The 16,990-nt window shown below is 40.6% G+C and overlaps 1 protein-coding gene across 1 annotated transcript in view; it reads right to left on the reverse strand.

The window, feature by feature from the left end:
* The window catches only part of LOC123501426 (leucine-rich PPR motif-containing protein, mitochondrial-like), a 362,529-nt gene that overhangs the window by 79,465 nt on the left and 266,074 nt on the right, over positions 1-16,990 (reverse strand). The window contains exon 21 of the mRNA XM_045250254.1: positions 1,222-1,643. Coding sequence (XP_045106189.1) covers positions 1,222-1,643 — 422 coding nt within the window. The remainder of the gene's footprint in view (positions 1-1,221; positions 1,644-16,990) is intronic.

Raw genomic sequence — 16,990 nt, forward strand, 5'->3', positions numbered from 1 at the left:
CATAATGCCAGGCAAATGTGAAATATAAAACCGTTACATAAGCAAGCTGGAACAACGTGGCTGGACCAAAACATAAATACAGCATCAAACTGTCTCGTTGGTTCTTTGTTGTGTGATGTTTAACTTATATATTTTGTCATCTAATTATTATTTTTGTTGTTAAAATATCATTTTTAAATTTATTTCAATTTATTTTATTGGCTTCTGGCATAAATAAATATTTTTTTAGCAAATACATTTTCTTAAATTAAAGTTTCTTTCACCAAGTGTGCATAAAGTAAAAAATGTTGCTCATTGTATGAGTGATGGAAATAAAGTGAGGGTGCATATAAAGCAGGAATCGCATTACCTGAGCTGCGCACTGAAAAAGAACCTCCGTATTTCACAAACATACAACACAAAAAAAACATACTGCATATAGACAGAGAAGAGGGAGAGCACAGTGTCAACTCATCAGAATATAGGAGTAAGTATGGTGGACAATCACACAAAACATGGTAGATAGAACCACAATCCAGCCTGCAGGAGTAGTGAGGTACAATGGGGCTAACATGCATATGAATTAGTAATTAGAAGTGTCAAAATACTGGACTCCAATGGCACCTAACTGGTACTCTATATGCATAACATAAGTAATCCCACCTTTAGGTATAAACTAAACATATATCCTCCCTATTTCGTGTTAGTATGCCTTTGTCCTCTTCCTCTCTATGCCTTGTCTATCCTCTATGGTGTTTGATCTCGTGCAGTTGCTAAGTTTGTGGGGAAAACTGTTAAATTTATCTCTAATCCAGACAAAAGACAAGTACTAGTAGGGAAGGAAGAAAAGGGTATGGAGGTCTGGGGGGTTTAGAAGTGCAGCTGTTTCCCCTCTCTCACTTAGTTAAGAATATTGTTTAAAAAATCATCATATACTTACAGTAGATTCTTGGTGAAAATTGATAACCTACTCGTAATGAAAGAGAGCAACTCTTTAACTATCTGTTAGCTTCTCACTCTAAACAAAATGGCTGCCACTGTGAGCAAACATGTGACTTGCCCCAGGCTACCTCTGCCCCTTAACTTTCTAAGACACATTGTTGAAACATCCATTTTATGGAGAACAATAAAAAACATTTGCATATAATGATAATGAAATGAAAGACAATATTAAGAAATTAGAATTGGATGATGGTCTGCAATACTTCTGTTTGTGAATTACTTCTTCAAAAGCATACACACCTTGTGCTAAGTGGTTAGGTTCCTTCTCCAGAATGCCCAGGATTCCACCCCTGGGAAAGTTCTGTGCTAGCTCCTCAAGGTTTTTGTCTGAGGTGTTCTTAACAGCCTTGAGCAGATCATCCAGCACCTCCTCACTCCGACCAGCAGTAATGTAGGCTGTGCATAGCAAGTTGTCATAATTGAGACGCCGCTTCAGACTGTGGTCAGTGATGTAACGCTCCAGGGCTTTGATGGGCTCCACTTGGCCTGCACTTGCCAATGTTAACAAAAGAAACTTGAAAACACGTGGGTTTGGGTGAGTGTTTGCTGATACCATGGCTAACACCGTGTTTGTTGCCTCATTTAGTTTGCCTGCTTTGATTAGCCCTTCTACTAGATCTGAGCATGTAGTAATACTCAGATGACCTCCAGACTCTTCTATCCTGAAAATGGGTATTATAGACATTACATAGTGCATAAAAAAGACACTAATCAGTTTCACACATTAAATGTACAGTGGTATCACAGGTTATATTAATTCAATACATTCCATGACCAAGAGTTCAACCTAATATGGTGCAAGCCACATCTTTATTTCCATTGAAATCAATAGAAAATTAATCAATCTGTTCAAGGAGGAAAAAGCCTAATATCACTTACATTGCAACCAAATGGATATGGAATGGTAGTAATATGAGATATTTGAATCATAAGGTCTGTGAATGAAGTGAAATGTTCAGTCAGTGGCAGTGGTTGCAGAGGAGTGGGTGAGGATGGAAGAGAGGGAGAAAAAATGCAGATGATATGATGGTGGTGGTGGTGGTGGTGAACAGAGTCTGAACACACACATGTTGTCTCTATGGCAGCACTGAGAGGCCAAATTGCCTATCCCTCTAAAATCACTTGTTCCTCAGGGATCTCAGTGTCTGTGATTAATCAAGTGGAATTTTTTAATGTCATTCAGCACCTATCTGAACTAGCTAAGTCACATTTTTTTGCAGCTGTTTATCCAGCTAGCTCATGTCCCATGAATGTTTTAGAAGGGTAAATAGTGGAAACCACGGCATGACCAACAAGTGAATTAATCGTCCCTATAAGTCAAGACTTTGTATGCAAAAAACAACCAAAAAACTGCCAATCCTTACCTATAATTTTTTTTTCCGACAATCTGATAAGAAACAGCCCGATTGGGCAGATAAACTGCAAACCTATCTATCTCTGCTAAAAATGGAAGATCCTTCCACTTGTAAGTACAGTGCTTAGTCCAATTTTGCGATACACCAATTTTACTTCATCCAATCACCTCTGCTTGTGGGGTAAGGCGAACACATGAGATACCGTCACACCTTGCCGCGCGTCAGTTGTTTACACCGCACCACGTCAGGCGGACGTTGTAGGGAGGTGCTGTCTCCCGTTCCAATGTTTGCTTTTCAGCGAGGCCACGTCACCTGTCAAAGCAGGTACAGTGCCTACTATCCGTAATCCCAGTAGGGAGCAGTTAGTGACGTCCATGGGAATATTACGTGGTTATATTTATTTGCGACATGGTAAGGTGTTACAGCTGTTCCCATGGCGTCTTCTGACTCGGCGGACAAGCAGCCCATCTTGCCATCCAGCCCCTCGTTGGTGCCCAGCAGGGCTACGGGGGTGGGTTTGTGGCAGGGGCCAGTGATGAGGAGGGGGTTCCTGCCCCATTATCCAGGGACTTGGGGCCATTGCATCAATGTGCAAAGATTTTTGGGCCGCCTGAAGTTGTCTCTGGGGTGATTGACAGTACAGTGGCTGACATGGTGAACTTTGTGTTTGAGAATGGAGTGCATGAGGAGGATCACAAAGCTATCTGTAAGGATGAGTTTGTGATGAGGCCGTCCAACTGCCCTGCACTGGCACCTGTTGAGTGCAACCTAGAAATTTTGGATGCTTTACAGCTTGATGCCAGGAGGACTGACTTCTGCTTGAAGGAAGTTAATAAGGACATTCTGCAAGCAGCTTCAGTTATTACTAAGTCACTGTTGACTTTGGATAAAGTGGCTCAAGAGGAGAAGCACTCAGTGGTGGCACAAGAGGTTGGGGTTCTTAATGGTGCTCTGGCCTTGTTGGGTAATGCCAACTTCAGGAACAACCTAGCACGACGGTATGTGATGAAGCATGAATTGAACCAGAAGTTTAGTCATCTCTGCACAGAGAAGGTACCCATGACTAGGTTCCTTTTTGGGAATGACATCTCAAAGAGTGTAAAAGCAAATTGAAGAGTTAGCTAAGCTCAAGTCCACGATTATGGCCAAGAAGACATCGTTTCCATGGCGTCTTCCTGGCAATAGGACAAGGGGCTCAGGACCAGGTGCTGCATACTGAGGCTTCTCTTCCCGCTTCCAACCTTACGGGTTTCGGAACCGTGGCCTTAGGGATGGTCCACGGGTTTCTCCTGGTTTCCGTGACATGGCGCCAAAAAGCGCCAAGAGCCGGGGCGGTTCCAGGCCCCGGCAGTAATCCAGGCAAGTGAGAGTTTTGGAGGTGGCAGGCTTCATAAGTTTGTTGGTGCATGGCATCAGATCACCAGTGACCCCATAATTTTAGATTATGTTTAGCATTGTCACCTTAACATTGAGGTAGATTTAATTAGACATCTTTTTTTCAGGTAATTTGGAGTACCATTTCAATGAAATAGAACAAGCTATTATTAATGCTGAGATTTCAAAATTGCTAGCACTTAAGGTCATCACAGTCACAACTAGGTATGAGGAGCAAGTGATTTCTCCCATTTTTTCAGGGCAAAGAAGAATGGTACAGGATGGTTCTGAACTTGGAGGACCTTAATTTACATATTCCATATCAACATTTTGAAATGGAGGATTTTGAGCAGGCCATTAGGCTTATTAGTGCAGGGGACTATTTAGCTTCTGTGGACTAAGACATGCATATTATTCCATTAAGATTGCTGACGAGCAGCAGCAGTTTCTTTGTTTCACCTGGCAGGGGACAGTTTATAAATTTACATGTCTCCCTAATGGGATTTCTGAAGGCCCCAGAATTTTCAATAAGCTCATAAAGCCGGTTTACTCCACTTTGAGGAATAAGCGTTACACCATTACTAGCTTCATTGATGACTCCCTTATTTGTAATAGCTCTTGGGAAGGTTGTATGGCATGTGTGCAGGACACTTTAGCTCTTTTATGACAACTGGGTTTCTGTATCAATGTGGACAAATCTGTTTTGGTCCCAACTCAACGGATTGAGTATTTTGGGAATATAATTGACACTGTAACCATGAAAATTTCCCTTCCTGAGCGCAGAGTGGTGACATTAGTGCAGGCTTGTGGGGCACTCATGGGTAAGGATGTCGCACGAATCAGACAAGTGGCTTGGGTCATTGGCCTTCTGGTGGCAGCCACCTCAGCGGTTCCGTTAGGGAAATTGCATTATAGACACCTTGAGACAGCAAAGATTAATGCATTACACATTGCCCAAGGGAACTTTGATGCTATGATGATTATCTCAGAGAATATGAAATCTGAGTTAGCTTGGTGGTGCAGCAATGCAGCAGTGCAGGATAGAGCCATTTTCAGATCAAGACCTGACATTGTAATATTCACAGACGCCTCAACAGTAGGGTGGGGCGGCAGTCTACACCAACAATCTACAGGCGGTCAGTGGTCATTGGAGGAAACGGCTATGCATATTAACGCCTTGAAACTTAAAACGATTCTCTTTACTTTACGGACGTTTGAACGAGAATTGACGGATAAGCATGTTAAGATTTTTGGTGATAATACCACGGCGGTCACTTATGTCAATGAAATGGGAGGCACAAAATCTCAAGCTTGCAATGACGTCGCTGTCATGATTTGGGAGTAGTGTATCAAACATAACGCATGGGTGACCTGCTCTCACATCCCAGGGGAAAACAACCTTGTTGCGGATGCAGCTTCCCCGAAAATTTAACAGCTGGCATGAATGGAAATTGGATGTGCCTACATTTAGGTTGCTCTGTGCTTTATTTGGGACCCCTTCATCGACCTTTTTGCATCCCGCCTTAACAAACAGGTCACTCCATTTTACTCGTGGAAGCTGGACCCAGAGACTGCCTTTTTCGATGCCTTTTCACTTAATTGGGACAAGTTTACACTTCCTTAGCTTTTTCCTCCTTTTCATTAATTTCTAGGTGCCTCCAGAAAATTCGGGTGGAAAGAGTCAAGGGGTGGATCGTGGTTCCTTTTGGGACGTCACAGCCTTAAATGGGCATGCTTCTAAGCATGCTCATCGATCATCCCCGGCTCATACGGAAATCGAGGTACATTCTGACACATCCGTCATCAGCCGAATGCCATCCCATCCTGAGTCACACGCAGTTGATGGCATGCCTTCTCTCAGGGGATCCCTCCGACAACAGGGCATACAGGCAGAGGGTGTGTGTATCATCATGGCATCATGGAGACCTGGCACACAGAAACAGTACCTTACACACATCAGGAGGTGGACACACTTTTGTCGTGGAGGGGACATCAATCCCCTTAATCCCACTGTGACGAACATCATCAATTTTCTGACAGCCTCATTTCTCAGAGGTGTGGGGTACAATTCAGTAAACACAACAAGAGGTGCATTATCATCTTTGGGTATTATAGTCGATGGTTTTCCAGCAGGCAGACATCAGTTAGTAAATAGGTTTTTGAAAGGGGTATTCAACTTACATCCTCCAAGGCCACGATATGACAGGACGTGGGATGTTCAGCCAGTACTTATGCAATTAAGGTCTATGCATCCTCTGACAAATCTCACATTAAAGGAGATTACCCTGAAACTCGTGATGTTAATGGCACTAACTCAGGCTGCGAGAACCCAAACACTTCACTTACTCTTGTTCAATGGTATGGGAATGTCAGATTTTTCTATCACTGTCCCATTGGGGGACAATGTCAAACAGTGTCGGCCTTCTTTTAACATACAAAGTGTGACCTTTACAGCTTATAGGAGAGATGCACGCCTCTGTGTCTGTAACACTCTGCAGCACTACATTAATGTCACCGCGAAGCTCAGGCCTAACCATCTGACTTCTGATAAGTTACTTATTAGTTTTACAAAGCCTCACCATTCTGTTACAAAAGACACCATAGCAAGATGGATAAGAATTCTGTTGGCAATGGCAGGTATTGACACCAAGCTTTTCACTGCAGGTAGTGTGAGGCCAGCAGCGGCTTCGAGAGCGAAGGCTTTGGCGGTGCCTGTCAGTGCTATTTTGGCAAGAGCGGGTTGGGCTCATGAGTCCACATTCGCTAGACATTATGACAAGGAAATTGTTAACACTTCTGATACATTTCAAGAGGCGGTTTTGCATCTTGACCAATAATATGTGCGTGAATGTTCATGTACTTGTCTGTGTTTGTAAATTTTCTTTTTTGGGTATATTCTTGGGCGGTGATGGTTGCACTTCGGGGTAATGCAGGCATTGTGATCTCTGTCAACTCTTACGTGGAATAAATTTTGTGTCACGTAATCTGGCTATGGTTTCTTAATTTCCGAGGCATGGTTCTTGGTATTACGATTATTTCGACACCCACGTGGCTTTAAAACCTCATGTGTTCGCCTTACCCCACAAGCAGAGGTGATTGGATGAAGTAAAATTTATAAGTATACGAGACTTACCGGAGGTCAGTTGATGTATGCTTGGAATTTTACGAATATCACCTCTGTTGTGTGGGAGGGGGGGGCCGTTCACATGCCCTCCTCTCCCCCCATGGTGAAATCTGGTTACTATGTTTCTTGCACTACACTGCCCTTCACGTGGGTGATCATCTCTTTAAAGTCTGACGCGCGGCAAGGTGTGATGGTATCTCATGTGAGCGCCCCCACAGCAGAGGTGATATTCGTAAAATTCAAACCATACATCAACTGACCTCTGGTAAGTCTCGTACACTTATAAATTTTGCGACCAAGGACAAAAAATTGACATTTTTTTTATTTTCTCATCTTGCTCCTCTCTCCCGGTATTGCAAGTGGTGATGGGAGAGAGAGCATTCCCGCAAATTATATATTACTGTATTATATAGGCAATATTTTATTAATTTATTCATATTTATCATATTATACTATATTATCATCATATTTATATTATATTTATCATAGTTTGGTGGTTTTTGGTTAGTTTTCATAAAAATCTGGCGGTAATTCAACGAAGCTCATCTGGCAACACTGCCCCGCTCCCTCCCGCCTTCCATTTGTTTACGTACACCTCCACGAAGTTCTCTCTGCAAATTTGGAGGAATCCCTGTGCTCGACTTTGTGCAACATGGCACCACCATCCAAGAAAACCATTAGGCTAACTTTGGAGCAGAAGATGAAGATAAGTAAGATAAAAAGAGATGGAAAAAGGAACTGTGATATTTCCAGAGTTTGGTGTGGGGGAATCAACTGTGAGAATGGTGTTTAAAAACAGTGAGAAAATTGAAAAAGCTGTAAAAACCTATGGTGGACAGATTTTTTTATTCTCGTAGCCATTGTACAAACACTGTGATCATTTATATGGAAAGATACCTGGCTCAATATATTAACAGAAAGGAAAAGGAAGGAAAATTCAGGCGACCATGGACGAGGGGTCCACCATATTCAATATTTCCCATAGGAATAATACTTCCAATTTTGCGATTTCCAAATTTGTGACTCACAATGCTGCCCCATTTCTCGCAAAATTGGAGTAAGCACTGTACAGTCAACTCTTGATTAAGGGGACTTTGAATATCGCAATTCCAATTTAACACAACTTAATTTTTAAGGAGATATGAGTAAATAATGTGTTTTTATTTGATTTAATGCGGGTTAACTTGACTTCATGATGTCCTGCACACCCACGTTTCTTCTAGTGGGAACTGCACTGGGCCGGGATCCAAGAAACTTAACAATGAGTGAAGCAACTTCTGGCTGCGAAATGGTACCCATAAAAATGGAGATTTTGTTGCTATAGTAACAAGGTTGCTAGCAGGTTGTCAGTCAAACTACCTCCCGAGGAGGTATTACTGTCTCATATATACATTAATGTTCATAAAACAACATTTCTGTTAGTATTTTACAAGCCTTACCACCAAGAAAGGATTGTCTTGTGATGCACAGAGTGAAATCTTGCATGGAACAAAGAAAATGGTATAAAAAAAATAATAAAATAAAATAAAAAAATAAAAAATAAAAAAAAAGTACTATGTAGATGAGGATCGGAACATTTGCCCATCACTGATCGTGGATGGTTGCTTCTTCTTCTCATGACCCTCTTTAGCTGTGAGTTGCTCTCACCATAATATTTGTGTTTCTGCCCCTCTACTGCCTGCTATAATGGATATCATACCTTTGCATTTGTATATGATCATACTATGAAGATCCTTGAGAAGGAAGAGAGCTTCTCTGAACCACTCAGTGCCACGGAGTCAAGGTGATCCTCATGGCATGATCGTATATGAATGCAAAGGTATGATATCCATTATAGAAAGCAATAGAGGTGCAGAAATAAATATTGTTGTGAAAGCAACACACAAGCTAAAGAGGGTCACAAGAAGAAGTGGTCAGTGACAGACTAATGCCTCCTTATCTGCTTTGTTTTCCATGTTTCATGCAAGATTTCATTTTGTGCATCACAAAAAATAACTTTTTTTATTTTACTTAAACTATGTGGACTTTTCATGGGAATTTATGGGCTAAAGGGGATACTTTTTAGGGTAACTCCTATCTCAAAGCCCACCCGCTAGGAAACTGTTGCCCCAAGTGAGAAAGCCCAACCTAAACTCAGACCGTGGACAGGATTCGAACCCGTACGCTTGGAGACCCCTCAGACCCCAAAGCACGCATGGTTCCACGGTACCACGGCATGACTTGCAAAAAGCTAATAGAAATGTTGTTTTGTGAACATAAATGCATGCATGAGACCTCACTCCTCAGTCTGGACGTAACTGTGAGTGGATTGCTTCTTTCTCTGCATTTTTACCTAGTGTCCTACCTGCACTATAGCATCCATGTGTCCCTCACAAGAAAGAGATTCCAAAAAATCAAAGAATACTGTGACCATTGAAAAGAAGTTGAAAAGCAATTGTCAATATGATAGAGCTGGAGTGCATGTTTTGTATCATCAGAGCTAATAAAATGAGAACATGTTTTTATTGTTTCCAAGACCTAGTGATGTATCAATAGTTTTTACAAGGTTTGAGAAGCAAGATTCCCCAAAACAGACAGACTTTCCCAGTCACCAAGAATGTAACCCCCCACCATTACCACTATAGAAAAATGATCTTTGAATAACGCAACATCTCATACATAACCCTTGCATTAATCGAGAGTTGACTATGTATTTCTGTTTGAAATATGAAAGTCCAGAATAATATGAGCTTCGGCAAGACTGAGGATTTGAGTGGCAACACAATGGTGTGGCACCACTACTAGCAAAGGTAAACACTAAGTTTGTGGGCATAAACCGATGCAAATTCTAGGTGTAAGGAAATGGTGTAAGCTGGTTTGGGCACATGCCTAGGCAGATAATATAAAGGTTACCAGTGTAAATGAAAATACATTTACAGTAAAAGTACATCAATCCAAACACTGGTAATTCAAATTTCCCAAATGACAGTGGCTGCTGCAAGAAGGGAGATGACAAAGCTTTGTACATGATCAAATTTGCGGCCATTTGATTTCCAGATATTTTCACTACTAATAAGCCTTTGGTGTTAATGCAAGTTTATAAATAAAAAAAACTACAGACAGAATGCAGGAAAATATTATTCTGATGACCGCAGCAGCACAAGTCACAACTGGCGGAGGGGGAAGGGGAACACAAAGGAGCTTTTGTTTACAACCACAGGCATGGACGTTCAACTATTAGGTATTTTTTCGAGTATTCAATTGAACTTTTGCGTTTGAGTATTTAGACATTCGAGTATTGAGTCTCCACTGTATGTGAAAAATTTATGTACACTACATTCTACTCACAATAATGTATAGAAAGCCCTCCTCTCTACCCATGTTACCTTTAATAGAGTATCAGAACAACAACATTGGATAAAAGTTAAATACAGGGGATCCTCGTGATTTGATCGTTCGCAGTTCGAATTATCGCCAATTCGAACTCAGTTAATTAATACCAAATCCTCAAGGTTTAACCAACTTACTCGCCAATTCGACATTCATATCTCGCACGCCACCCACCCGGTCAAAATCTGCCTCCACCCCAAATTCGCCGCAAACTCGCCATGCAGAAGTGTAAACCGATGCTACCCTGTGTTGTTGCTTAAGGCAGCGTCACACTAGCACTTTTCCATCAACTCTTTCTGTCAACTTTCTGAAGACTGTCAACTTTTGTTGATGCTGGTCATCACACACAAGCTCGCTTCCACCTTTGTCGCGTCTTTCAACTATAAACAAACATGGCGGCCCCTTCATCCCTAACAAGTCATTGCTATTTTTCGCCTTTAATGCTCCCTATGAGAAACTCTTCAGACAGCTTTGTCCACTCATAAACAACAGTGCTGCTTATCTTGGAACTTGTTCCTTGGAAGTTCTGCCTTGGAGTGTTGCAGTCCCAAACAAATGTAAACAAACAACTGAACTACTTTTCACTTTTAGGCTACGGAAAAAGAAAAAAAAATAAATAAATAAATAAATAAAAAAAAAAAAAAAAAAAAAAAAAAAAAAAAAATATATATATATATATATATATATATATATATATATATATATATATATATATATATATATATATATATATAAAATATATTTACATCTACTTATCAAGATTTTATTGATTTGAGATTATAGCAGTGTATCCCTTACAAAGATATAAGGCATAGAAACAGGAAGCAATTATGGTGGACTCACAAGATAGGTAGACAGATCCGAGAGAAGAAGAGGGCATATAGAGAGTTGCAGAAAAGTGGGGAAGATGTAGATTTTATTAGGTACAGACAGGTCAGGGATAATTTGAGTAAGATTATAAAAAAAAGTAAAAGGCAGGCAGCAATAAAACTAGCTAGAGCTGCGAGTAAAGATCCCAAAAAATTATATAGTTATTACAAAGTCAGTGATAAAAGAAATAAGGATAGGATTGGACCACTCAGAAAAGATGGTGTAGTAGTAGATCAAAATGAAGACATAGTAGAATTATTGAATGAACAATTTTCTTCAGTATTTACTAGGAAAAGAATAGGAAATCCTGTTACAAACAGTGCGACGAGTAGTTTAAGAGCTTTAGAAAATATTGATATAAAATCGGGAATTATTAGGAAATTTATTCTTGAACTAGATGATAGGAAAGCTAGTGGTCCTGATGAGCTACATGCCAGAGTACTTAGGGAGGGTGTAGACAGTATTTCTGAAGCACTTAAGTTAATCTTTGAAAGATCACTTAGGTTTCCTGAGATACCTCAGGACTGAAAGTTAGCTAATGTTACACCAATATTTAAAAAGGTAGGAAGAATGATGCGAATAATTATAGACCGATCAGTTTAACTAGTATAGTATGTAAGATACTAGAGAAAATCATTAAGGGTAGTATTTAGGAGCATTTAAATGAGAATAGATTAATTAGAGATACCCAACATGGCTTTAGATCAGGGAGGTCCTGTCTTACAAATTTGCTCGATATCTTAGAATATATTACCAAGGAGTTACATGATGAAAATAGCATAGATATTATATATCTAGATTTTAGCAAGGCGTTTGATAAGGTACCGCATAGGAGGCTAGTGTACAAATTGAGACTACATGGGATAGGGGGTAGGTTAGTTGATTGGATTAGTGAATGGCTTTCTGATAGGAAACAGAGAGTAGTATTAAATGGGGCAATGTCTGAGTGGAAGGAAGTGGTTAGTGGGGTACCCCAAGGATCAGTGCTAGGACTTCTTCTTTTCTTGGTGTACATTAACGATTTAGATATAGGAATTAGTAGCAAAGTATCAAAGTTTGCAGATGATACTAAGATAGCATGTGCAGTACAGGGTGAAAAGGACAATTACAGAATATAACAAGACTTGGACAGGCTGATATCATGGGCAGACAGGTGGCAGATGGAGTTTAATTCTAAAAAGTGTCAGGTTATGCATTTAGGTAAAGACAACACAAACTTTAGCTTTGAAATGGAGGGATGTTGGCTAGAGGCAGTAGAGGAAGGAAAGGATTTAGGAGTAGTGATAGACAGGACTATGAAATTTTCAAAGCAATGTTTAGAAGCAAGAAATAGGGCAAATAGGATCCTGGGTTTTATAAATAGAAATGTTAGTTATAAAAGTAAGGAAGTGGTGCATAGCTTATATAATTCCTATGTTAGGCCCCATTTAGAGTATTGCATACAGGCCTGGTCACCCCATTATAGGCAGGATATCAACATGTTAGAAGCAGTTCAGAGAAGAGCAACTAGGATGATACCAGCATTAAAGTGCCTGGAGTATAGAGATAGATTAAAGGAATTAAACATGTTTTCATTTGAGAGGAGATGTATAAGAGGGGATATGATAGAGTTATTTAAAATGTTCTGATACAAACTACATAGATGTGAGATCTTTCTTTACCTTAGAGGAGGGAAGTAGGACAAGAAATCATGGCAAGAAGATTAGAAAGCAAGGCTGCAGGTTAAATATAAGAAAATATTTCTTTAGTCATAGGGTGGTAGACTTCTGGAATGCATTGCCAGAGAGGGTTGTAAATAGCACTAGTTTGATAATGTTTAAAAACAGATTAGATAAGCACTTAAATTTATTAGATTTATAATTATGTAAAGTGCTGCATGATAGTTTTTATAAGAAATTTACTATAGTTAAACAAGACATGATCCCCATGTATGGGGATCACAGATTGTAGAGGAATTCGCTGCAGGATTTATCCCTGTTAATGGGCCAAATATTTAGAATTAGTATATAATGTATTGTGTACTTGTAAGTGTATCTTTAAGTGCTGATGACGAAGTCGCTGTGCGACTGATATAGGATAACCTAGATGGGCCCTGGTGGCCCTTTGTTATCCTATTATTTATGTTATATGTTATATGTTATGTTATAGCATCACTCCAGTTAACAAGAAAATTAATTATATTATAAAGTGTTAATTAGAAACCATGGATCTTAATTTGACTAAAAATTGATGCTAGAGGAAAACGGTGCATTTTGTCTGACTAAAGATGACGGACAGCCACCTCCAGCCCCAGCCCTAAGAAGCACAATTTCCTGCCTTTCAAAGATAAGCTTGAGCTTATAAGAAAGTGTGAGGCAGGTATAGCTCACAGTGTCATTGCAGTGCAAATGGGTGTCCCTAGATCAACAGTATCAAGCATTTGGAAGAACAGGGACAAGTACCGCGAGAATGCTGCAAGTGTTTTTTTTCCAAAAGTGTACTATACAGCACCCTAATGTGTTTAATAAAAAAAAAGTTAGATATAAATGAAGCCTTTAATAGTACTGATTTAGTCTAAGTTAGTGTTTTTAGAGGTTACAGTGATGTTTTGAGGGGGTCTAGACTGGAGGTTGGTCCCTATCCCCCCCTAATTCTTATGTATATTATGGGAAAAATTGCTTCACGTTTCAAATAAATGCTGATTCGACTGATGAAAAACCGCCCTAACCCTGTCTATATGTGAGGATCCCCTGTATACTGTCAAATTTGACATACATATGCCTAATATTCACATTCAATGAAGCTACATTCAAGGTTACGAAAAACTATGACATGAATGATGAAGCTACATCAGATGCCACAAAAATAAAAAATTCTTATCTCCTAATCCTATGCAGCATCCCATGATAAATAAAAGGATACATCTCATTTGTCATCATAATGTCTACTCATAGTGTTGCCAACACAACTCTGCTACAAACTCTGCTTTTTCAGTGGCAGTTGCAAGAACCACACCCTTGTACAATATTACTGTACATTACCATATATAGAATGGCTCTATTGTAAAACAATTGAAATTACTTGTAAGGTGAAGCTCACTCCTTAGAAAGCAAGGCTGCAGGTTAAAGAAGCCATTTTACAATTATCCTATCACGTTCCAATCACCAGCAGACACCTACCGAAACAATAACTTACTCCCAGTGAGATCTAATAGCACTAGTTCAGGAGGTGCTGTGAACCTTCCATTAAAGCTAGTTGTGATCTCGTTGAATGTTTCCCTTTGTGTCTCACAACTCAAGGGGGTAGTCACAGCCTACCCTCTAAAGACAGCTCTCCTTCTTCACACAAAACTACATGCACTTACCACACATACACCCTTCACTCCACATCAAAATTTAAAAGAAAAATGGGACCCAAAATAAACAACACCTCGGAGTCCCCCTCTGGGGAGGGGACCAAAAATGTCCCCAGGTCGGACACCTCTCCTGTTGAAGACCATAAATGCCTTGACATCTCCCTCAACTTTTTCTACATTAACTTCTGCAACATTCACAGTCTTAGATCTAATTTTCAATCTGTGGAACACCACCTCTCCTCTACTAAACCTCATCTTCTTTTCCTTACCAAAACACAGCTGTCTGAGGCAACTGCCAGTAGCCCCTTCTCTGTTCCCTCCTACTTTCTCTATTCTCATTTTCATTCCAAAGCTGGATGTTGCATCTATGTACGCAATGACTTAACTTGCTCTCGTGCCCACGCTCTTGAGTCTTCCGAATTTTCCACCATCTGGCTACGACTTAACAGTCACTCTCAAACTAGATTCATCTGTGCTGTTTATCTCTCCCCTAACTCTTCTGACTATAGTAATTTCTTCAACTACTTAACTTCTAAAGTGGAGCACATTCTGTCCCTCTACCCTTTCGCTGAGATTTCCATTCTTGGAGATTTCAATGTTCACCACCAGCTTTGGCTTTCCTCTCCCTTCACTGACCACCCTGGCGAACTAGCAATCAACTTTGCTATCCTCCATGACCTAGAGCAACTGGTGCAACACCCTACTCGTATTCCTGACCGTCTTGGAGACACACCCAACATTCTTGATCTCTTCCTCACCTCTAACCCTTCTACTTATGCTGTCACCCTTTCTTCTCCGTTGGGCTCCTCCGATGTATCTTGTCCTATTTTTCCAATTCCTCCGCAGGATCCCCCAAAGTGAAGGTGCCTCTGGTGTTTTGCCTCTGCCAGTTGGGGTGACCTGAGGAGGTATTATGCTGATTTTCCCTGGAATGATTATTGCTTCCGTGTCAGAGACCCACCTCTTTGTGCTGAACGCATAACAGAGGTGTTAGTATCTGGCATGGAGGCGTACATTCCTCATTCTTTTTCTCAACCTAAACCTTCTAAACCTTGGTTTAACTCAGCCTGTTCTCGTGCTATGATAGAGAGGTTGCCCACAAAAGGTACTTAAGCCTTCCATCTCCTGAATCTCATGCACTTTATATCTCTGCCCGGAATCATGCCAAGTCTGTTCATCAACTTGCCAAACACTCTTTCATAAATAGGAAATGTCAAAATCTTTCAAACTCAAACTCTCCTTGTGAATTCTGGCATCTAGCCAAAAACATCTCAAATAACTTCACTTCTTCATCTTTCCCTCCTTTATTTCATCCTGATGGCACCACTGCCATCTCTTCTGTCTCTAAACCTGAACTCTTTTCTCAAACTTTTGCTCACAACTCCACCTTGGACGATTCTGGGCTTGTCCTCCTCTCCTCCTCCCTCTGACTATTTCATGTCTACAATCAATTCTTCGTAATGATGTTTTCCATGCCCTTGCTGGCCTAAACCCTCGGAAGACTTATGGACCTGATGTGGTCCCTCCTATTGTTCTCAAAAACTGTGCTTCTGTGCTTGCATCTTGCCTGGCCAAACTCTTCCAACTTTGTCTATCGACTTGTACCTTTCCTTCCTGCTGGAAGTTCGCCTACATTCAGCCTGTTCCTAAAAAGGGTGACCGTTCTAACCCCTCAAACTACCGTCCTATAGCTTTAATCTCTTGCTTGTCTAAAGTTTTTGAATCTATCCTGAATAGGAAGATTCTCAAACATCTGTCATTTCACAATCTTCTGTCTGATCGCCAGTATGGCTTCCGTCAAGGTCGCTCTACTGGTGATCTTCTGGCTTTCCTTACTGAGTCTTGGTCATCCTCTTTTAGAGATTTCGGTGAAACTTTTGCTGTTGCGTTAGACATATCAAAAGCTTTTGATAGAGTCTGGCATAAAGCTTTGATTTCAAAACTGCCCTCCTACAGCTTCTATCCTTCTCTCTGCAACTTTATCTCAAGTTTCCTTTCCGACTGCTCTATTGCTGCTGTGGTAGACGGCTACTGTTCTTCTCCTAAACCTATTAATAGTGGTGTTCCTCAGGGTTCTGTCCTGTCACCCACTCTCTTTCTATTATTCATTAATGACCTTCTTAACCAAACTTCTTGCCCTATCCACTCCTACGCTGATGATACCACCCTACATCTTTCCACATTCTTTCAGAGACGTCCAACCCTTCAGGAAATCAACAGATCACGCGGGGACACCACGGAACGCCTGACTTCCGATCTTCTAAGATTTCCGATTGGGGCAGAGAAAATCTAGTAGTTTTCAATGCCTCAAAAACTCAATTCCTCCATCTATCAACTCAACACAACCTCCCAGACAACTATCCCCTCTTCTTCAATGACACTCAACTGTCTCCCTCTTCCACAATGAATATCCTCGGTCTGTCCTTTGCTCATAATCTTAACTGGAAACTTCACATCTCATCTCTTGCTAAAACAGCTTCTATGAAGTTAGGTGTTCTGAGGCGTCTCCGACAGTTTTTCTCGCCCCTCCAACTGCTTACTCTGTATAAGGGCCTTATCCGTCCCTGTATGGAGTACTCTTCG

The sequence above is a fragment of the Portunus trituberculatus genome, chromosome 9 (genome assembly GCF_017591435.1).
Source record: "Portunus trituberculatus isolate SZX2019 chromosome 9, ASM1759143v1, whole genome shotgun sequence".
In the NCBI taxonomy this organism is placed as follows: domain Eukaryota; kingdom Metazoa; phylum Arthropoda; class Malacostraca; order Decapoda; family Portunidae; genus Portunus; species Portunus trituberculatus.